At 48.7% G+C, this 22,550-nt stretch overlaps 1 protein-coding gene and 1 pseudogene across 1 annotated transcript in view; both read left to right on the forward strand.

The window, feature by feature from the left end:
• Nucleotides 1-22,054, forward strand: part of KCNK13 (potassium two pore domain channel subfamily K member 13) — a 107,646-nt gene extending 85,592 nt beyond the window's left edge. Inside the window, exon 2 of the mRNA XM_036242979.1 lies at nt 21,162-22,054. Within this exon, the coding sequence (XP_036098872.1) occupies nt 21,162-22,054 (893 nt within the window). The remainder of the gene's footprint in view (nt 1-21,161) is intronic.
• LOC118621053 lies at nt 19,840-19,963 on the forward strand (annotated as a pseudogene).
• Nucleotides 22,055-22,550: the final 496 nt, after the last annotated feature.

Consider the following 22,550-nt stretch of genomic DNA (forward strand, 5'->3'; position numbering starts at 1 on the left):
AAATGCAAAATGTCCTCGGGTGAGGATAAAAAAAAGAGTTGAAGAGGTGGAGCTCACAGCCCTCCAGGGTCAAAGCAGAGGGAGCAAGAAGTACAGGGCGGGCCTGGGATGTCGCAGGAGCGGCACGGAGACCGCTGTGGCTGCGCAGAGGGAGGGAACAGTGGAGGCGTGGGAGACGCTGCAGGTGGAATTGGGGAGAAGGCAGATGGGGTCCATGTTGGTTTTCATGCCGGGCGAATGGGGGCCATTGAGGGGTGATGGACAGAGTTAGGGAGCAGTTCTGGCTGCGGTAGGATGGGCAAGAACAGCAGCCGGGAGACCGGTGAGGAGGCGCCTGCCTACAAGAACCCCGGGAGGGAAGACATGGGGGTCCCTTGGGCCAGGGTGCCAGCGGGCAAGGGGATGAGAAAGGCTGGGTTCCGACTGTCCTTTGAAGGCAGCATCAACAGGCATAGGAGGTATCGAGAGGGGAGCCCAGGAAGACTGTGGGGCCTGGGAAACGGGAAGGGTGAAGTTGCTGTTTACTGCAATAGGGAAGTCTGGGTAGATCGAGTTGGAGGTGAAGGTCAGGGATTCCGTGTTGGACCTGTTGATTTGGGGGATCACTATCACATATCCAACTGGAAAAGTAAAATAGGGACCTGGATCTATGAGTTACAGATCAGAAGAAAGGTTCAAACTCGAGACGAAATCTAGAAGACATCAGCATGTAGATGGTATTTAAGTCCATGAACCAGCCCTGGCTGGTTTGGCTCAGCGGTTAGAGTGTCGGCCTGAGGACCAAAGAGTCACGGGTTCAATTCTGGTCAGGGCCACGTACCTCGGTTGTGGTTCAGGGTTGTGTGAGAGGCATCCAGTTGATGTGTCTCTCTCATGTCAATGTTTCTCTCTCCCTCTCCCACACTATCTGAAGATAAATGGGAAAATATCCTCCAGTGAGGATTAAAAACAAAAAACAGAAAGCCCGTGACCCCAGACATTTCAAGAGAATGAATCGAATGGAGAAGAGGCCCGGGACTGAGGGCTGGGGCACTCTGGCACTTCAAGACAGAAAGGTGGAGGAGACTGAGCCGGGGAAGCCAATGAGTTAGGAAGAAAACACACTGTCTGAGACATGACATGAAGACAGTGGTTCAGTACGTGAAAGGAGGAGGGCCTGGCCCTGGCCGGTTTGGCTCAGCGGTTGGAGCGTCAACCTGCGGTCCGGAGAGACCCGTGTTCGGTTCCCGCTAAGGGCACGTACCTCGGTTGCAGTTTGTCCCCAGCCCTGGTTGGTCGTGTGGGTGGTAGCCACTCGGTGTGTCCCTTCACATCGATGTTTCTCTCTCTCTCTCTTCCTCTCTCTCCCTCCTGCTCTATCTGAACAAAAAATGGAAGGATGTCCTCGGGTGAGGAGAAAAAAAAAAAAAGAAAGGAGGAGGGCCTGGAATGAGGAGGCCATGCCAGGGTATTGCAAGGAGCATCTTTTCTGTGTGAATACTGGAACCACCTACAATGTGACAGGAGTCGTGTTGGAGAGATTGGCAACTATGAGCCAGGGACTGAAATATTCAAGGAACAGGGGGGGAGGCACCTAAGTGTCTACAACAAGGAGGGGTGGTAGGTGCATTAGATACCCCATTCCAGTTAATACGATCATCCCATTTGACAGATGAAGAGACTGAAGCACAGGGAGGTTAAATACCACGTCCAAGGTCACCGTGCACATGGGTGGCAGAGGTGATGTGAATCCACACTTTCGCCACAGAGTGAGGTCCACGCGCTGCCTCAGTGCAGGACGTTGCCCTCTCCTCTTTCCATGGGGGGGGGGGGGTGTCCTTTCATCCCTGACCACAGCAGGGAATCTTCCATGGTCTCTGTTTGGCTCCAGTCCGATGAGTGTGCCTTTTCATGTTACATAAATATGTATGTTTGGATTTGGGATAAACCAGGGTTCATTCTCTATACAAATAAGTGTAGGAAATGCATTTACTGGTATCAAGCTGCAAGAAATCTCATAGACTCAGACATTCCCATCTGTGCTATTTGCAAAGAATTTGCACTCATGTGACGATTCTGACATTCTACAAGAATCTGAAGTACCATCTGAACCATCAAAGAGTTTTAAATATAATCTGGCAACATGTATGTGATGAACACATTTTGATGAACTTCATCATTGCATAGGTGTGCCTACTTCTACTGTAATCCTTGGTTAACCAGAATGTCTATTGAACCAAGACTCATTCTGGATAAATGGTCACCTACACTTACACTGGCCCTTTCTGTCCCCTTTGAGTTGTCCTATCTTCATAGTCTGGCACACTGTAACCAAGAAAAATGTAATTTACTTTTTTTTTTTTAATTGATTTGAAAGAGTGAGAGAGAGAATCATCGATTTGTTGTTCCATTTATTTATGTCTTCATTGGTTGATTCTTGTATGTGCCCTGACCGGGGATCGAACCCACAACCTTGGCTATGGGGAGGGTGCCCTAACCAACTGAGTTACCCAGCCAGGAAAAATGTCATTTACTTTTGCTACAGATCAGAGAGCACTGGCAAGAGACACCCCCACCCTGCCCCGGGAAATCCTTCTGGTGAGGTTTGGTCCCATGCCGGAGACTGAGCTGAGCAAACCCTTCAGGCTGACCTGGGGGCAGGGGGAGGTGCCGACAGCCAGAGCAGACCTGTCGGTGGCCCAGAGCTCCAGGGCTTCCAGTGGGGAGCTGTGTGAAGGTACCAGGGCAGGGCTGGAAGTGTTCATCTGCCCACTGACATGCGCTCCCAGCCCCTGTGCATCAGGGAGAAGACGGGAGAGCAAACGTTTGTTCACTTTCTATCCCCGATGGAGGCGGGGCTGGGGGTGGGCTAAGTCAAAGTTCCTGAAAGGAAGCATCGGTGCTTTGACCCACACCTTGACCTGTGAACGTGCCGGCACTGAGCCAGCCACGGGGGGCAGAGGGCCAAGGGGATACCACAGAGATGAGCAGTCCCAGTCTGAAATGCAGTCCTGTTTTCACATAGGTTTCTCTTGGCTCCCAATAACTAGAGAAAAAGAATAAGGCCCTGGGTCAGGAAAGGCTCCGTCCATGGAGAAATTCAGGCGGCTTGCTCTGTGGGGCTATTGAGTCAGACCAGAGCCGTGTAAGGTGGTGGCCCTCTCGGTGGGCTGGAGATTCGGACGCTTCTAGGAGCGCAGCGTTGGAGGCAGGAGCGAATGAGCAGGTGGAGTGCAGGAGGGAGAAGGGGATTTGCCTGTCCGCCTTCTTTCTTTCCACGTATTAAAAAGCATCAACCTCATGCCTGCTCTGGGCCCGGTGCTGAGGATATACAGCAGTGAACAAACCGACCAGGTCCCTGCCTTGTGAAACGTGCGTTCTGTTGGGAGAGACACGCACACAGCCTAACGAGCAAGGTAACCACAGGCTGAGCCGGGCTGTCCGAGGAAGGCCTCGCGGAGCACTTGACGCTGGAGCTGTTCCAGGTGGGCTCCTGGGGTCGGTGGGCCCCTGGTTAGAGCAGTGCCCCTCTGGCAGCTTGGGACCCATCGGCCAGAGCAGTGCAGCCTTTCTGCTCAGGTGGGAAATCAGAACCGGGGCCGAGAACTCAGTGCCTGGCCCTCCTCTCCTTCCAGCACCTGCTCCCTCAGCGTCACACACAGCAGGTCAGCGGGCAGGGCAGGTCGGGCGTGCTGTCTGTGTTACCGCAGGTTAGCTCCAGTCACATACAAATGGAAGCGCTGGTCCAGGTGCCAGGTGAGGCAGGAGGGGTGTCAGCTGTTCCATGGACCAGGCCATTGTCTTTATGTAAGAAATGTTCCTTCCCTGCACAGTCAAGATCCACCTTCACAGAAGCGTTTTAGCAAACACTGTGCAAGGCACTGGGCTTGGTACCACGCACGCCAGTAACAGCAGTCCCCTTTATTTTCTTTTAACATGTTTTTATTGATTTTTTTTTTTTTTTAGAGAGAGAGGAATGGAGAGATAGAAACATGTGAGAAACAGCCATCGTCTGCCTCCTGCACGCCCCCTACTGAGGATCAAGCCCGAAACCTGAGCATATGCCCTGACCTGGGATCAAACTGGGACCTCTCAGTCCATGAGACAATGCTCAATCCACTGAGCACACCGGCTGGGTTGTCCCTTTTATTAAAAATAAATAAAAAATTGTAAAGGGGTCTTTTATTTATGTATTAAGTTTATGTTTAGGGAGAGAAACTTTGATGTGAGAGTGAAACATTGATCATATGTCCCCGACCAGAGATCAAACCTGCAACCTGGGTATGTGACCTGACTGGGAATCGAACCCACCACCTTCTGGTGTATGGGACAACGCTCCAACCAACTGAGCCATCCAGCTAGTGCATAGCTACCCCTTTTATTTATTTATTTATTTTTTATCCTCACCTGAGGACATTTTTTTCCATTTTTTGTTCAGATAGAGTGGGAGCTAGAGAGAGAGAGAGAAACATCGATGTGAAAGGGACACATTGAGTGGTTGTCACCCACACGACCCAACCAGGGCCGGGGACAAACTGCAGCCAAGGTACATGCCCTTAACGGAGACTAAACCCGGGTCTCTCAGGACCGCAGGCCAACGCTCTAACCGCTGAGCCAAACCGGCCAGGGCAATAGCTGCCCCTTTTAAAGGGCTAACTCTTTGAACTCTAAGGCACCATTCTGGCATTTTACCTATATTAGGTCATTTAATCCTCACACAAATCCTATGAGGAAGGTATTGTTATTATCCTGTTTTACAGATGAAGAAACCAAGCCATTTGCTCAAGGTTAAGACAATGATCAAAAACTGCTTGGGTTCAAATGCCCCCTGCATCCCTTTCTAGCTGAGTGTCCTGGGGAAAGTGTCGGGGTCAGACAGCCTCGATGATTTCAGCCAGCGTGTGTGTGTGCGCACGCGCGCAGAGGTTACAGGACAAGACTCTGCTTTTAAGGAGCTTAAAACCTGACAATACAAAGAACTGCTGATCAGGAATCCAACGGAGCCCCTCGGGCCAGAGCAAGATAAGAACACCCTGTTTAGAAAGAGAAATTATTTGTGGGGACAGCAAAAGAGAAATATATTCCCAGTGAGCCACCAGGCCATCGACAAATACCTAAACAGTGATGGGACAACTTGCCACTTTAGATAAATTCTCCTGCTTGCTTGGCCTCAAGTCATTGTAGCAAGGTTGAGTCTCTCTGCTGCACCTACTCTAACTGCTCCCTTCTGCCTTTGCAAAGAAACTCATTCGGAGAAATAAGAAAAACCTATTTCTTACTAACAGTGAAATCTTAAAGTTCTGGGTGTCTGGTATGTGATGAGCTCACAGTCTAGGAAGGAGCACGAGTTTTATCGATACCGATCACAGTGGGGTCAGGGGCTGGGGGAGCAGGCAAGTCATTTGGCAAGTACCTTGAATGATGGGGATGTTTGTTTTGGTTTTGTTTGGGGTTATTTCTTGAAAGAGGGCAAGAGGGTATTCGTATGATTTTCTAATTAGAAAAGCTATACCTTCCTCATGTTGCATGCCACTAATAACCAGTTGTGCAAGATGCTGAATATTCTTCTTGGGTATACATCCAAAAGAATTGAAAGCAGGGACTCAAATAGATACGTGTACACCACTGTTCGTAGCAGCATTATTCACGGTAGCCAGAAGACAGAACCAACCAAAATGTTCATTGACAGTGAATGAACAAACAAAACAAAACATATACGTACAATGGAATATTATTCAGCCACAAAAAAGAAAGACATTCCGATACATGCTACAACATGGATGGACCTTAAAATTTATGCTAAGTAAACGAAGCCAAACATGTGCTTATACTCAATACCACTGAATTATACACTTTCAAATGGTTAAGATGGCAAGTTTCATGTTATGTATGTTTTAACACAACTGAAAAATTGATAATAAAACAAGCAACCAAAAAATAAATGTGGTGGAGGGAAAGACTTCAATCACATCATCTTTTTTTTTATTTTTTATCCTCACCTGAGGACATTTTTCTATTTTTTGTTCAGGTAGAGTGGGAGGGGGAGAGAGGAAGAGAGAGAGAGAGAGAAACATCGATGTGAAAGGGACACATCGAGTGGCTGCCACCCGCACGACCAACCAGGGCCAGGGACAAACTGCAACCGAGGTACATGCCCTTAGCGGGAACTGAACCCGGGTCTCTCTGGACCGCAGGCCGACGCTCTAACCGCTGAGCCAAACCGGCCAGGGCCAATCACGTCATCTTTTATAAAAGTCACGAAACAGGAGTCCATCAGCGGACCACTTGGTGCAGGATTCCTAGGGAGGAGTTACAGGCGTCACTAGGGCTCGTTTGTAGAGTTCTGTACGTGGAGACAGGTGTACTGTGGTCCTGGTGGGAAAACTCAGTTTGCTAAGCATGTGATCTCTCCACAAATGAACCTCTAAATATGAGGCAACCCCAGTCAAAATGCAGACAGCTTTTCTGGAACTCTGCCGGATGATTCTAAGGTTCACCAGGAAAACAACATGAAATGGACTAGGGAAGGTTTGAAAAGAAACCGGAGAAGCGAGGAGGAAGAGAGGAGTGGGGAAGGAAGAGGGAAGAGTCTTCATGGATATTAAAGAGAACTTTATGTTTTTGGTACCTGTCTCGGCATGGACAGACAGAACAATGGAACAGAATCCAGAATACAGAAACAAATGTAAGAACTTCACCTCTGATAAAAGTGACAGTTCAAGAGAGTAGAGAAAAAAGGGACTGTTTTTAAATGATGCTGCAAGCCCACACATGCAGCAAAATGAACACACCTGTGAGTGCAAATAGATCGGGAAATGCAAGACAGGTGGACAGCTTCAGTGTCAATCTCCTTGTGGTGATATTACACTGTAGTTTTGCAAAATATTACCATTAGGGAAAACTGGGTAAAATATAAACAAACTCACTGTATTCTTACAATTGCCTAGCAATCTGCAATTATCTCAATAAAAATGTTCAATTAAAAGTGGTATTGAGCCCTGGCCAGTTTGGCTCAACAGTTAGAGCTTCGGCCCGCAGACCAAAGAGTCCTGGGTTCGGTTCCCGCTGAGGGCCGTTTGTCCCTGGCCCCGGTTGGGGTTGTGTGAGTGGCAACCACTTGATGTGTCTCTCACATCGATGTTTCTCTCTCTCTCTTCCTCCCTCTCTCCCTTCTGCTCTATCTGAAGATAAATGCAAAAAAAAAAATGTCCTCGGGTGAGGATAAAAATTTAAAAAATGGTGTTGAGCATAACAATTTTTTAAATGTTATATCCCTATAGTTAAAGAGAAATTAAATCATACATTGTTTTAAAAATTAGAACCATGGCCCGGCTGGTGTGGTTCAGTGGTTGAGCGTCAACCCAGGCACCAAGACGTCACCGGTTCAATTCCCGGTCAGGGCACATGCCCAGGTTGTGGGCCAGATCCACAGTGGGGGGCATTCAGGAGGATATTCTCTCTCATCAATGTTTCTATCTCTCTCCCTCTCCCTTCCTCTCTCTCTAGAAGCAATAAAAAAAAAATTTTTTTTAATAAATGAAAATTAGAACCATGAGTGAATACTAGTAATATTCCTGAGGTGAGGAAAGACTATTTTCTCCTTGAGTCCTAAAGCCAAAGGCCACAAAAGAAGAAATTAATGGATTTGCCTACATAAAAATTCAACTTCGGCATAGCAGCAAAACATTTATGTAAAAATAAAAGACAAGCATAAATTGGGAAAAATATTTCACCATACGTAAAAGACAAATTAATTTTTTTTTTCAAATATGAAGAACTCTGCCCTGGCCGGTTTGGCTCAGCGGTTGGAGCGTCGGCCTGTGGACCAGAGAGTCCCGGGGTTCGGTTCCCGCTAGGGGCAGGTTCTAAAATAAATAAATAAATAAATAATTTTAAATATATATATATGAAGAACTCTCACAAATCAGTAAGAAAAACAGTCACTACTCTAATAGGAAAATGGATTAGACCTGAATAGGAATTCACCAAAGAAGAGATGAGAAGTCCAAGACAGATGTGGAAAATGTGGGCAATGAAACAGAAAATGATGGAGAACAGAGCTGAAGGCGGCTGAGAGGCGATGTCTTATTCACCGACAGTCCCGCGGTGTCGGCCGTGGTGCGCACTCAGTACATGTGTGTCGAATGAACGAGTAAGCGATGAGGAGCACAGGCGACCTGCCAAGGAGAAGGAACGCTGCAGCTGCGCGCTGGCGAGGACAGAAAGGTAGAGGACAGGACGTTTTTAAAGGGGGAAAGGGCGAATGAGGTCAACTTTTATTGGAGAGCCTGTTTGGCCAATAAAACTAGAAATGACGTCATCCGGAGACAATCCCTCGTGTTAACTCCCGACAGACTGCAGTGACAGCACACGGAGCTGGGAGGGCCTCTGGGACCGGTCAGGGTGCGCAGCCTTCTCTCCGAGGCCTTTTGTCTGAATGTCCAGCTGCCCGTTCCCCTCCGTCCCCCGTGGGTGACAGTGACTTTGCCCTTCTCCAGCCAAGGTTTTTGCCGGGAACTCTAACCCCGCCCAGCATCAGCAGTGTGACTGACAAGAAGCACATCTCTTTCTGGGTGAACCTGGGTGCCTTGAACTCATTCTTGGGCTCAGATTTCATGTTTCCTTTTTTTTAAAAAAAGTAATTTACTAATTACCGCATTCAGGTTAGCAGCCAGACTCCAGGGAAGGGGTTTGTCTTCCGTGTTTGTGCCTTCGGTGGGAGAAGGCCCAGTGAGTCAGCCCTTCCTTTCCCCGTGACCAGCTGAAATACTGCTGTTATATTTTCTAACATTTCCTCTGGCAGTTAAATTATTATACTAATTCCATCTGTGCCATGAGCCTCACAGGGCTCTCTGCAATGGGTTCTCTGCTGGCTTTGGGCAAAAGTTATGACTGCTTTCCAGAACTAGTAATATCAAAATTAAATGTCTTTAAGGAGAGGGCCCAATAGGGCCCCTGCGAAGAATAGTTTATTACAGAGCAGTGATTCATTTAGATACAGCCCAGAAGGTGCCTCTAAAAACAAGAAGTTTTGAGTGGTGGGTCTCTAGAGACTTAAAGAAATGGGAGAGAGGGAAGGAACTAGAAGCGAAGGGAGAAAGGGAAAGGAAAACCTGATTTTTTATAGAGAGCTTTGGTTCCCTAGAGCTGGTCTTCATAGCAAACGAGAATGTGTGCTGACTACTTCTAGGAAACTCGAGGTAGCGTCAGGTACATGGCGCAATAGTAACATGCTGTCTTGGCTCAGGCTGCAATAACAAATACCACAGCCTGGGTGACTAATGATGAACAGAAATTTATTTCTCACAGTTCGGGAAGCTGGAAGTCTGAGATCAGAGGCCAGCGCAGTTGGGCAGTTGGGTTCGGGGTGAGAGCCCTTCCGGGTTGCAGACTGCTGACTTCTTGTTCTGCCGGCACATGGCAGAGAGCCCAGAGGGAGAAAAACCTCCGATGATTTACAAGGGTGCTAATCCCATCACGAGGGCTCCACCCTCATGACCTCACCTAATCCTACTTACCTCCCAAAGGCCCACCTCCTAACCTAATACATCACATTGAGGGGTAGGGTTTCAGCATATGAATGGGGGGGGGGGGCGGTCAGGAACATTTAATTCATAATGCATAGGAAAGGCCATGCATTTGTAGAGAAGAGATACAAGCTGGAAGAACATAGATTATGATATTATAAGTAGCACATTTATTTCTTTTTCTTTTTTAATCTTTATTTTTTTTTATCCTCACCCGAGGACATATTTTTGTTTTTTGTTCAGATAGAATGGGAGGGAGAGGGGGGAAGAGAGAGAGAGAGAAACATCGATGTGAAAGGGACACATCGAGTGGTGGCCACCTGCACGACCCAACCAGGGCCAGGGACAAACTGCAACCGAGGTACATGCCCTCAGCGGGAACCGAACCTGGGTCTCTCTGGACCCCAGGCCAATGCTCTAACCACTGAGCCAAACCGGCCAGGGCAGCACATTTATTTCTTCAGTGCGATATGATCCGTCACGTAGCTTGCCCAGGCCACGCTTCATTCTTGTCCCAACATCACACACCTGAGTAAAACCGTCCACGACGAGAGCCACGGAAGTTCACCAGGACATTGGCTTTCAAACTGGATTTCTGGGAGCACTGGGATCCCACTGGTGCTCCGAGGCTGCCGGGGGAGAGGGAGCGTGTGGAGAAGGTGGCTGAGAGCCACGGGCACACGGGGACAGTTCCATGATTCCTCCCCATGCCCCGCAGCCAGATCTCACGCGGCCGAAGAAAAGGCACCTCTCACCAGTCCCCTGCGGGCCTTGTGGGAACACTCTACTTAACCAGACCGTTTCTTCGTTTCTTCGCAGTCTGGCGGAGGACAATGGAGCTCCAGAGAGAACATAATTATAGGTGCTGGCTTTTAAGGAGTAGTTTCACGATTTAGAAGTTAAGTAGCTCTGGAATTGGAACACCTACTTGAGATGAGTACCTTGTTCTCCGCCCCCCATTAAATGCGAGCAAAGTGAGAAATAATGACTGTTTATTTCAGCCACCACACTAGCTGATGTTTGTGAGGAGGAAAGGGCTGGAGAAAGCCCGAAACGCAGAGCTAAATGCCCCCTGCCGCCAGCGAACTTCTCGAGAAGCAGTCTGCAAATTCCCCCTCGGAAGCTGGCGTCTTCCGAGTCCCCGGAGGCCGATTTTTGTTGCCTTCTGAGTAGAATAAAAATGCCTGTGGCTTGTGACAAAGCCCATGACTCAAAGAACTCTTCTTTGTCACACTCAAGTTTTCAACTTTCATAGTTAGGATAAGCAGTCATTTATGTTTTACTTATAATCTGTTGCTAAAGAGACTGGTTCAGAGGTTACCAGGGAAATAGTTAAAACTTGACTATATATGATTTCATAGTGTTGTCAAAGATGCTTTACTGTTAACAAAATGAGAGAAATGGCAAGTTCCAAAAATATTCTTAACTTCAGGAAGGACTCATAAGTTCTGCAGAACAATAGCTCAGGTATAGAGGGGATATATTTCCCCTCGGCCTGCTTGGTGCCTTATGAAATGCTTTAAATCAGGCTGTGATGTCATCGTAGCTGAGAAATGCTACACAGAGAACTTTTCTTCCGGTGCACGATAGCTTGCCCCGCCTGGCCTGTAGAAGAGCTGTGGACACCCAAGGCGAGTCTCCCCAGAGTCCTGGGGTGATCGAATACATAGAATGCGCTCAGATTTGTGCCCAGCACACATGAATCACAGAATATTGGAATTTGAAGGTCCTGGGAGCTCATCTGGGCCATGCTACCCTCATTGTACCAAAGGGACAACCAGAATAAGTTGTGACCATCACGCACCTAGGTTATTAATCGGCTGAACTGGAACCCAGGCCCAAATTAGCTAGCTGGGTGCCTTTGAGCAAGTTTCTTAACCTCTCTGTCTTCAGATTTCTACTCACAAGGTTGGCGTGAGACTGAAGAAGTGGTTTCGTGTGAAGCAAGCGCAGGGCTTGGCTCGGAGGGAGTGCTCCATACGTGCGACTGGTCACTGTCGGCACCCTCGTGATGCTGTTCTGCCTGCCTCGAGGAGCCGAACTAAACAGTCAGGTGGTCTTGTCCTAAGACCCAGAGAGGGTCAGCACTTGTGCGGGACCCGGACCCCAGGGACTAGTGCTGGACTGTGAGGAAAACCCACGGCGGCCCGAGAAGGCCCGTTTACAGCCCGCTGGTCTTTCTCGGGAACTTCCCAGTGGTCGATTTGTGCTGGCATGTTTATAACCCCATAACTGATGATTGGTAAATTATTGTACTGCTTCATAAGTGATGGTTGGGAAAGTCACTGTGTGCCCTCTAGCTGAACCTGTTTAGTCAAAATAACCTCAGTAAATTGGAATACTCCCTGAACCAAGGAATTGTTGGGAGCCGGCTCTGTGTCTGACAGAGTCCATGGAGCCTGGAGGTCTTGAGTCAGAGACTCGGCCTCCCCCACAATCTCAAGGAATCAGGCTTGTATTGTGTTTGTGCAGCTCGGGGCTAAGTGTGACCCAAGGTGCCTTGAAATACCTGGGTGTTCCTGGGTGCGCCTGGGTGTGCCTGTTATCTGCAGGGCAAACTAATTCTATACAGCATTGTTGTAGTCCTGGGCATTATATCAAAAAGATCTTATTTGCTCTAAGGTGTAAAAGGCATGTAATAAAGCATATCAGTGCTGATTCCGAAGACTGTCACAGGGGTGTTCGGAATCAGATGCCAGCCAGCTAATAAATGGCTCTTATTTGGACCTCAAATCTCTAGTGGTCTTTCTTTGATTCTGTCGCACCACAGCATTTGGAGGCCCCAGGGCTGGTCTCCGAGAACTCGGGATCAGTCGCCGGCTGGCTTTGCTCTCTATTTGGCTTTAATTTGGCTCTGGTGGTCTCTCGGTTCTCTTGTGCTACAACAGGTTGTGAAGGAAGAACCAGGCCAAAGGAGAGACATTCTAAGCTTGATTTTATTAATTCGCAGGATTACTTTGTTTTAGTTCATATAAGGAAATTATGGCGAACACAAACACGGCACAGTGTGATATCCCATTGCGCCAAAAGGGAGTTGTGTTTATTGGCAGAATTCTGTCTTGCAGAACCCAACACGCGGTGTTTGGGGTGGGGCAAGGACTTTTAAAAGTTTTATAAGGTCTTGAAAAAGGATTTTGAGTCATCAGCCTAGATTTACTGGTGTACAGGGATTGCTCAAGTGTGAAATGAATGGAAATCATTTTCTACAGAGCATGTCAGCATTGGGTGCACAGCTATGGCTTCCCATCATAAGGTGCAAACCCTGGTTTGCAAGTGAAAATCTTGACAGGGCGTTAACATGGGCATTTTCTGGTGTTACACGAGTCTGAGCAGTCACTCACTACGAGCGCTTTCCTACAAACCAGTGAGCTGTGTGCCTGTGCACGTTAACATCAGTGTGGACCTCACAGGCGAGCAGCTAGCTGCCAATGGGGGTCTGGAATCTGTTCCCTAGAGGTGGCTGTCAAGCACTGTAAATATTATCAAGTCTACACCCGAGGGTGTGATGGCTAACATAAGAAATGTTGGAAATAATTCTCCATTGAAAAAGAAGTGTCTTGCAAGATATAAAGTTGGCCAAACAGTTGGCAAGATATAAGTGAGGCACCCAATGCTCCTGTGTGAAAGAGATGGGAAATTCACTGGGCAAACCTGGCACTCCAGGCAGAGAGCTTTGTCCCATGTCACCTAGAAGTCAACACGAAGACAGGAAAATAATTAAACAGGTGCTAAGGAGGATGTCCAGACAACTACGCATCATGGGAAAAGAGGCTCGACTCAATAGGCATCAAGGAAATGCTCGTTCAAACCACTGGGTACCCACCAGAATGGCTAGGATACTGGCAGGAGTACGAAGTCGCTGGAGCTCTCAGATGTTGGTGAACATACACATATCCTGTGAGTCAGCAATTCCACTCATAAGTGTATGTCTCCGAGAGAAATGTGTACATATGTTCACCAAAAGACATGTTCCACAATGTTTGTAAAAATGTGATTCATAATAGCCCCGAACTGGAAACAACCCAAATCTATACCAACAGTAGAAATGCCCTCTTCATTCCACCCCTCCAGTGCCCAGTGGTGTCTGTTCCTGAACATGAAGCAGGTTCAACAGCTTCTTGATTCACAGATGGAATTTCTGTTAAATCCTAAATTCCTTGCAGGCCTTCTCTTGAAGCTCCTTTAGGTCCCTTGTACCCAACCATCAATGAAGAAAGGAGGGAGGAGCTAGAGAGACAGTAAAATAGAGGGGAGAAGAGATACTTGTTGAAAAAAATCGCAAGTCCCAGAGAGAAGACATTTCATCATCCATTGCTCCATAGCAAACCTCCCCAGAGTAGTGGCTTAAATAACAACCATGGACATTTCTCACAATTCTGCAGATCTGCTGGGCCAGCTGCTAGTTCTTTGGCCCCACACATTATCAGCTGGCATCACTCCTGCAAGTACATTCAGCTGGGCTTGACTGGGACTGGAATGGCTGGGGGGGGCTGGGCCTCTCTCCCCAGCTGAGTGTCACACTTCTTACGCAGTGGTTTGGGCGTCCAGAGAGAAAGACAAAACTGCTAGGCTTCTTACTGCCTGGGCCTGGAACTGGTGTGACATCACCTCCACCACATTCTGTGGATCAGAGCAAGTCTCAAGGTCATCCAAGACTCCAGGGGAAGGGAAACAGGCTTCCTCTGTCAATGGGAGGGACAGCAGGTACTTACAGACATGGGAGCAACGTGCTCGAAGTCATCTTCAGAAACGACTTACCACAGGCAACAAGAGTGAAGGACGGTGGCTGGATGGGACCCTGGATTCAGGCCAAGCCTCCACTCCTATGAAGATTACCTGGCTTCTTGGTGCCTCAGTTTCCCCACCTGTAACCCAAAAAAGCTTGAACTAGAAGTCTGTGAATTCCCTCTCGGCTCGAACAGTTGTGGTTCCATAATACGTGTAAAGGCAGTGTGCTGGTGAGACCTCAAGTCTTCAGTCATTGGAACCCCCTCCCCTGCCACAAGAATAATCCTTGCCTTCTTTCCCCTCCCCCGATTAAATTGGAGAGTCTTTTAAGAAACCTGTAAATGGCCCTGGCCAGTTTGGCTCAGCAGTTAGAGCGTCGGCCTGCGGTCCGGAGAGACCCGGGTTCGGTTCCCGCTAAGGGCACGTACTTCGGTTGCAGTTTGTCCCCGGCCCTGGTTGGTCGTGCGGGTGGCAGCCACTCGATGTGTCCCTTCACGTTGATGTTTCTCTCTCTCTCTCCCTTCCTCTCTCTCCCTCCCACTCTATCTGTACAAAAAATGGAAAAATATCCTCGGGTGAGGATAAAAAAAAAAAAAAAAAGAAACCTGTAAATGTCTATATAGTTTCAACCCACACAAAGAAACTTAAAATTTCCAAATCAAAAAGATTATGAAAAAAGTTTGTGCAAGTCAAACTTTGAGAAGAATGAATCAAGAGGGTTCTTCTGGACAGAGTTGTGCCTGCAACCTGAGGAGACTTTCCAGAATATTTAAACTTTTCTTTTTTTTCAGTTTAAAAGTAAGGAAAGATATAGCGCGTTAGGAAAAAATTAAATCACCCATATTATCATGACCCCTAAAATAACCTGATGAAGAATTGTGTCTCTTTCCCTTTATGTTCTTTTTTTCTGCATCAGTGTGTGGCAGACGTTGAATGTTCTAGGCTCCATCTCTTCCCCCAGGGACTAAGGTAAACTCCAACCTGTCTATAGGGAAACCCATTCTTCTTGGAGATCCTTGTCTGGGAGGTGGCCATGAGACTTGATGCTGGATAATGACAAATAATAAGAATTTTGCCACCTGGTTTCTGGGACGGATTCTCTGTTCTTATAAAGACATACACACGAGGCAGGAAGACAGCGTTTTCTGGCTCTGGACATTGATGTGTGGGGCAGTAACGCCAGAAGCTGTTGGCATGAGGGGAACCAGCTGACATGTTGACGGGGTCAGAGCCAGAAAGGGGCAATGGTCTTGGTTCACAGATCATGTTCTAAAGCTCCACCCACCCCCCCAAGACGAACCATCCCGGAGCTGCCCTAGCTCAAATTTCATGTTCTATGAGGTAATACATCCCCTTCATGTATAAGCCTCCTCAATTTAGGACTTGCTGTTACTGGCAGCCAAAAGCATCTTAACTGCTACAGTATATAGTGCTGCATCGACAGATTTTACAGTGTAGTCCTTCATCCGGTTCTGGGGATGAATATTTAATAAGGATGCCCCATGTACCAGGCCTGAGTCATTATGCAGACACACGTTGGCTGTGCTTCTTTCCGTTTAACAGTTTCTCCAATAATTAAAAGTTCTTTGGCTCTGGCTGGATGGCTCGGTTGGATGGAGTGTTGTCCTGCACACAGAAAGGGTTCCGGTTTGATCCCTGGTCAGGGTGAGTACCGGAGGCAACCAATCAATGTTTCTCTCTCACATCAATGTTTTTCTCTCTCTCTCTCTCTCTCCCTAAAATCAATAAAAACATATCCGGGGGTGAGGATTAAAAAAAGAAAAGACTTTTTGTATGTATAATTTTGATGGGTTCATTTTAATGGCTAGATTATTTAGTCCTTTCCCTGTTGTATTTCAGATTATAATCTCCCTATTATTTTTAGGTTGCTGAAGATTTCATTATTGAGAGTAAAGACATGGGGAACATCAAGGTACATAATTAGTCACATTTCTGATATTTTTAGGGCTATATTTGTAAAATAAAAAAACAGGAAGAAAGATGTATTTTTAAGATATGTGATACATGTTCCCAAATTGCTTTCGAGACAGTTCACGTGGCCCTGGCTGGTTTGGCTCAGCGGTTAGAGTGTCGGCCTGCGGTCTGGAGAGACCCGGGTTCGGTTCCCGCTGAGGGCACGTACCTTGGTTGCAGTTTGGCCCCGGCCTTGGTTGGTTTGTGTGGGTGGCAACCACTCGATGTGTCCCTTTCACGTCGATGTTTCTCTCTCTCTCTCTCTCTCCCTCCCTCCCACTCTATCTGAACAAAATATCGAAAAATGTCCTTGGGTGAGGATTAAAAAACAAAAAGGGGGAGACAGTTCATGTGTCCCCGTGCACTGAGGTGTGCTACTGCCCCAGAGAGCGCTCGCAGAAGACACATTTGGGTTTTTTGTTTTGTTTTTTCAAACGATTCTAGAAAATAATCATGATTAAAGTCTATAGGACACATTTACCCAACAAATCAATAGCATAAAATATGGGAGGGGAGACCATTAACAAATAAGAGACTAAAAAGATGAAATACATGGACCTTGTTAGGACCTGATTTATACAGATGACCTGTAAAGACGTCATTTGGAGAAACTTGAGTACGGACTGGGTATTATTTGGGGTTAAGGAAATCATGTAATTTTGTTGGGCATGATAATGGCATAGTGGTTACTTTGGGAGCATCAGGTCCTTGTCAGTTACAGATGCATTGCTGTTAATGGGCGAAATGGAACTTTTGGGGATTTACTTTAAAAGACTCTGGTAAATAAAGGTGGTGGGCTGGGATAGCAGAAACGTGATTGGCAGAAACGTTGACAATTGCTAGAACTGGGAAATGAGGGTGTATTACAGTATTCTCTCTGCCTTTGTGTGTGTGTGTGTAAAATATCAGAATGCAACGCTTTTATGTTTTTTACCTAAAATTTTTTTTAAAGAATATGCAGTGGAATGGAATATAATGAACATAACAGTCTGAGGAATACGGTAGACCCAGAAACATGGAAGTAGGGCACAGACTGACATCCCTCAGAGGAGGGGGTGGGGGGTGGGAAGAGATAAACCACAGAACTTATATGCATGTATGCATAATGGACATGGACAACAAAGCCGGGGACAGGGTGGGGGGGATGGGGAGGGGGGTGCCAATGAGGCAAAAAAAGAAACATTTGTAACAACAACAAAAAAAAGAATATGCAGTGGAACCCTGGTCAGTTTGGCTCCGTGGTTAGAGCGTCGGTCTGCAGACCGGAGAGTCCCGGGTTCCCACCAAGGGCACGTACCTTGGTTGCAGTTTGTCCCTGGCCCTGGTTGGGGTCATGTGGGTGGCGACCAATCGGTGTGTCCCTTTCACATCGATGTTTCTCTCTCTCTCCCCCTCCCTCCCACTCTAGCTGAAGATAAAGGCAAAAAAGTCCTCAGGTGAGGATAAAAAAGAGTATGCAGTGGACAGCATACCCATGCAAGGCTGGGAGACCGCAGGCCTGCTGTCCTCTCTTCTTGGTCTCCATGAGGGCTCTTTTGGGGTTGACTGGGACCCGGGAGTCCCTGGTTGCTTCACCCCTGGCCCCAAGGACACCAGGGAGCTGCGTAGGTGTTACGGTCACATAAAACAGATCTGCAGTGGTTCACCAGAGCTGGACTGGGGCAGACCACCAGGTGACCTTCCTTGGCTTCCGAACTAAACCTGTGTGCCTTTGGTCCCCATCGGCAGGCCCATCTGCTCCCGGACTCGGGTTGGACACGAATCAGATGGCCGCAGGCTGGGAGCCCAGGGGATCAATTGTGTATTGAGAAGCACCACCTGTGACAACGTTTCAGCTGCGTGCCTATGAAATACAGGGAGACCGAAACACATGGAGTATAACAGGGTCTTAAAGTGATTTCTTTACGTCACTTGTTGGAAGAGGCATGTGAAATTTTGGAATGTATGTGTTAGTAAGAAACGGCTGTAGGATTTTAGCTTCTGATGACAGTCTCCTGATTTTGGTACTAGAGTTGGCAGCCCCTGCAGTCTGGGTGTCAGGGTAAAGCATGGACCGACAAACGCTTGGTTATGCCCCTCCCCCAATTCTACTCCGTGTCCACACCTGCCAGTAGCTTGCACTCACTCAGCAGTCGGGTGGAGAGAGCGCAGGCCTGGGTGACAAGAGAAATCTAGGTCCTGATTCTGGCTTTCCACCTCTAGGCAACTTACTGTATTCTTCTTTTCCCTCGTTCGTCCAAGGAGACCAATAAACTAGAAATTAACACCCAGCTCCCAGCGTGGGTGTGAGGAGTCAGCGACACCCAACAGAGGACAGGCCTTGGATCATGCCTGTGTCCTTTTCCTCCACCCGGGGGGACCCTGAGGCTTATTATTCTCAATCCAGGGTGTCCTCAATGCTCAGTGTTATGAGCTCAAGAAAACAGAGGCTTGTTATGCAAAGGCCTGCAAGCTTAGCTTACACACTTCTAAGGTCTGAGAAGTAAAAGCTCTGAAACACCTCCAGCTGCAGACATGAGGAGGCTGTCTGCCTTTGCTGCCCTGAACACCACCCTCTGCCCCCTTTCTGTCGTTTTTGCTGGTTGAAAAGATGGCAGGGATTCATCAATACAGTAGGTAATCAAAAGTCATGGGTTATCCTTTCTTTAAAACGAAAGAAGATAGAATCTAGAAATTTTAAATCCCTGGAACCTGTCGAGAAATCACTAGACACCTCACTCATTGGGAAATCAGTCCGCCCGGCTCGTGCACGGGCTCCAGCACCCACGCACACGCGCCGGCCACTCCGCCCGGCCAGGCCGCAGTCAGGACCTGAAGCCAGGGCAGCCCCCTCTCACCTTGATTCTGGCCCTTGACTCACGGTACCTTGATGTACACGGCAGTTTGTCTGTCTCAGCCTGGACGCTGTGCTCCCTGAGGTCCAGGACCTTGTGCAGGTCATCTTTGTGTCCCCCAAACCCCTACGCAGACGCTTGAACCTACAGGTGCTCAGTCCACTATTGCCATGACCTATGGCCAAGAGCTCCTCTACCAACTCCTGCCGCTGCTCCCCAAGAGGGGAATACTTGTCACCTCTGGGATGGGACAGGAAGGTTTTGGAAAAGAAAACACGGGCCCATTTGAGTCTTGTGCTACACCAGAAAGCTCTCTTCTGATTCTGGGCAGGTGTATCACTACTGTCTTTCCTACTTCTCATTTTTCTCAGTGACATCCATTGTCCTGCAGTCGGTATTCTTAGTAACATGTCTATGCATGTGGGTAGAAAGATCAAGAAGGTGGGAACTGTGAATAGGAAAAGACAAAAGCAAGAGAGACATTTTATATTTTATCAACCCACGTCTCAGTTTTCACTTCCAGAGCATGAGGTGTACCTTGGAAGAATTTCGTTTAAAAATGAGAAAATGTGCCTGGCCAGTGTGGCTCAGTGGATTGAGCATCGTCCCGTGGACTGAGAGGTCCCAGTTTAATTCCCCATCAGGGCACATGCCCAGGTTGCAGACTCGATCCCCAGTACGGGGTGTGGAGGCAGCTGATCGATATTTCTCTCTCACATAGACATTTCTATTTCTCTCTCCCTCCCTCTCTCTCTAAAAAATCAATAAAAACATATTTAAAAATAATAATAATAATAAGCTTTGTGCAATGGCAGTATCATAGCCAATGAGGTTTATCCGAGGCATGATTATTGGAAAATAATAATAATAATAAAGATGAGAAAACACTGAGCAAATTTTCAACTCTGCATATGCTAGCAGCTGATGCTTCTCTGCCTGAAACAGCGCCATCCTCAGCATCTCCCCCACCATCACCATCCCCATCCTCACCCCCACCATGCCACCCCCATTCCCACCATCACCATCCCCACCCCCACCATCACACCCCCATTCCCACCATCACCATCCCCATCCCCACCCCCACCATCACACCCCCATTCCCACCATCACCATCCCCATCCCCACCCCCACCATCCCACCCCCACCCCCACCATCACCATCCCCATCCCCACCCCCACCATCACACCCCCATTCCCACCATCACCATCCCCATCCCCACCCCCACCATCCCACCCCCACCCCCACCATCACCTCCACCATCCCCACCCCCACCATCACATCACACACACACTCTCCTTTTCTTTTCCTTTTAAAATTTTTTTTTGAAAGAGAGAAACATCGGCTGCCTCCTGTATGTCTCCTATTGGGGATCGAGCCCGAAACCCGGGAGTGTGCTCCGAGCAGGAATCAAACCTGCGACCTCTTGGTGCACGGGACGAAGCTCAACCAACTGAGCCACACCAGCCACAACTCCTCTTCTACCTAACTTCTCTTTGACTTTCAAGTCTCCCTGCTTAGTCTTCCCAGAACCCCATATCTGAAACGGGCTCCCCTCTAAGCAGCTCCCTTGGATCCTGTACCTCCTCCAGCGTAACACTTACCACACAGCATAGCAATAGCCTGCCTAGGCGAGAGCGCCCGCCGGCAGGGACCAGCCTGTCTCTTCCACAGTTCTGTCCCTCATTCTCGGAGCGGCACTGAGGTTTGTGGAATGAATGAATTGATGAGTCTGTTTAAGCCTTTTCTTTGTATGAGCCTTTGTATGGCTCTGAACGACGTCTGTTGAGTACGGTTGTTCGGCTTGTGGACGGTACCAGGACGTCCAGCAGAGTGGGGAGGGGATGGCAGCCCACTCCGTCATCACCACGCCATTTGCCCTGGCTGTGTCCACCAGAAGGACCAGGTGCCTCCTCTGGCTTGCACAATGGCTTCAGCTCTGAGCTCCACCTAGCGTCTTCAAAGGGAGTGAGACTTTCCCGCCCACTCCCCGGAGGACAGGGACCAAGTGCTCCTGTAAGACTGTGTCTGTAGGTCCTTTACCCACGTCGAAACCAAGACCCTGACCCCATTCACAGCAAAGACCTCCCTCACTCTTCTCCCTGACTTTTGTCTCCTGCAGGGTTTGGGATGACGACCCCAGCGACAGTAGGAGGGAAGATCTTTCTGATCTTTTACGGCCTCATTGGGTGTGCGAGCACCATCCTGTTCTTCAACCTCTTCCTGGAGCGCCTGATCACCGTCATCGCCTGCAGCATGAAGTCGTGCCACCAGCGACAGCTCCGGAGACGGCGGGCCCTGCCCCAGCACAGCCTGAAGGCCCCGGGGAAGAGCGCGGTGGGCGGCCTGGCCGGCTGGAAGCCCTCCGTGTACTACGTCATGCTGATCCTGTGCATGGCCTCCGTCCTCATCTCCTGCTGCGCGTCTGCCATGTACACCTGCATCGAGGGCTGGAGCTACTTCGACTCCCTGTACTTCTGCTTTGTGGCTTTCAGCACCATCGGCTTTGGGGACCTCGTCAGCAGCCAGAATGCCATGTATGAGAACCAGGGCCTCTACCGCTTTGCCAACTTTGTCTTCATCCTCATGGGCGTCTGCTGCATCTACTCCTTGTTCAATGTCATCTCCATCCTCATCAAACAGTCCGTGAACTGGATCCTGAGGAAGATGGGTGGCGGGTGCTGCCGACAGTGTCAGAGGGGACTCCCGCGGTCACGGAGGAACTTGGTCATGCCGGGCAACATCTCCATAGAAACGGATGGGGCGATGGAGAGTGACACGGATGGGCAGCGTCCCTCAGATGGACAGCATCCCTCGGAGGAGGTGATCTCCATGAAGGACTTCCTGACGGCCAACAAGGTCTCGCTGGCCATGCTCCAGAAGCAGCTGTCCGAGTCGGCCAACGGCTGCCAGCACCAGCCCGGCACGCAGCCTCGGGACAGCGAGTTCTCCGGGGGGGTAGGAGCCTTCGCGATCATGAACAACAGGCTGGCAGAGACAAGTGGGGACAGGTAGGACCAAGGAGGCTGAGGGGAGAGTGGCGGCGAGAGGACTGTCACCCAGCTCAGCTCTGCCCGTGGCTGGCTTCCCGGGGCTGCTCCTTCCGGTTTCTTGAAGCCCAGCTTTAGAAATCGCCTATTTGGGGCTCCAAGGAACAGCCAGCTTTCGGGGCCGCAGGAAGCTGAAGCCTCCATGCCTTTCTCCTTATCTTTATTCTTTACATTTAAATTCAGTCTTAAAAATGAATCACAAGCCCTGGCTGGTTTGGCTCAGCGGTTGGAGCTGGAGTGTCAGCCTGCAGACCAGAGAGTCCCAGGTTCGGTTCCGCTGGGGGCACGTACCAAAAAAATGAATCACAAAAGCATCCCAAGACACGGTTTCTTTCCTGCTTCAGGTTTTAACTGTTTGAGGTGGGGTGGAGTAAGTAAGCCTCGATTTCCTGCTGTTCTGGTCTTCATTTGGAAAGAAAAACCCTTAGGTCCCACCTTCCTCCCGGAGCTCTGCGTGGTGG

Source organism: Molossus molossus, unplaced genomic scaffold (genome assembly GCF_014108415.1).
Source record: "Molossus molossus isolate mMolMol1 unplaced genomic scaffold, mMolMol1.p scaffold_m16_p_1, whole genome shotgun sequence".
Taxonomy (NCBI): domain Eukaryota; kingdom Metazoa; phylum Chordata; class Mammalia; order Chiroptera; family Molossidae; genus Molossus; species Molossus molossus.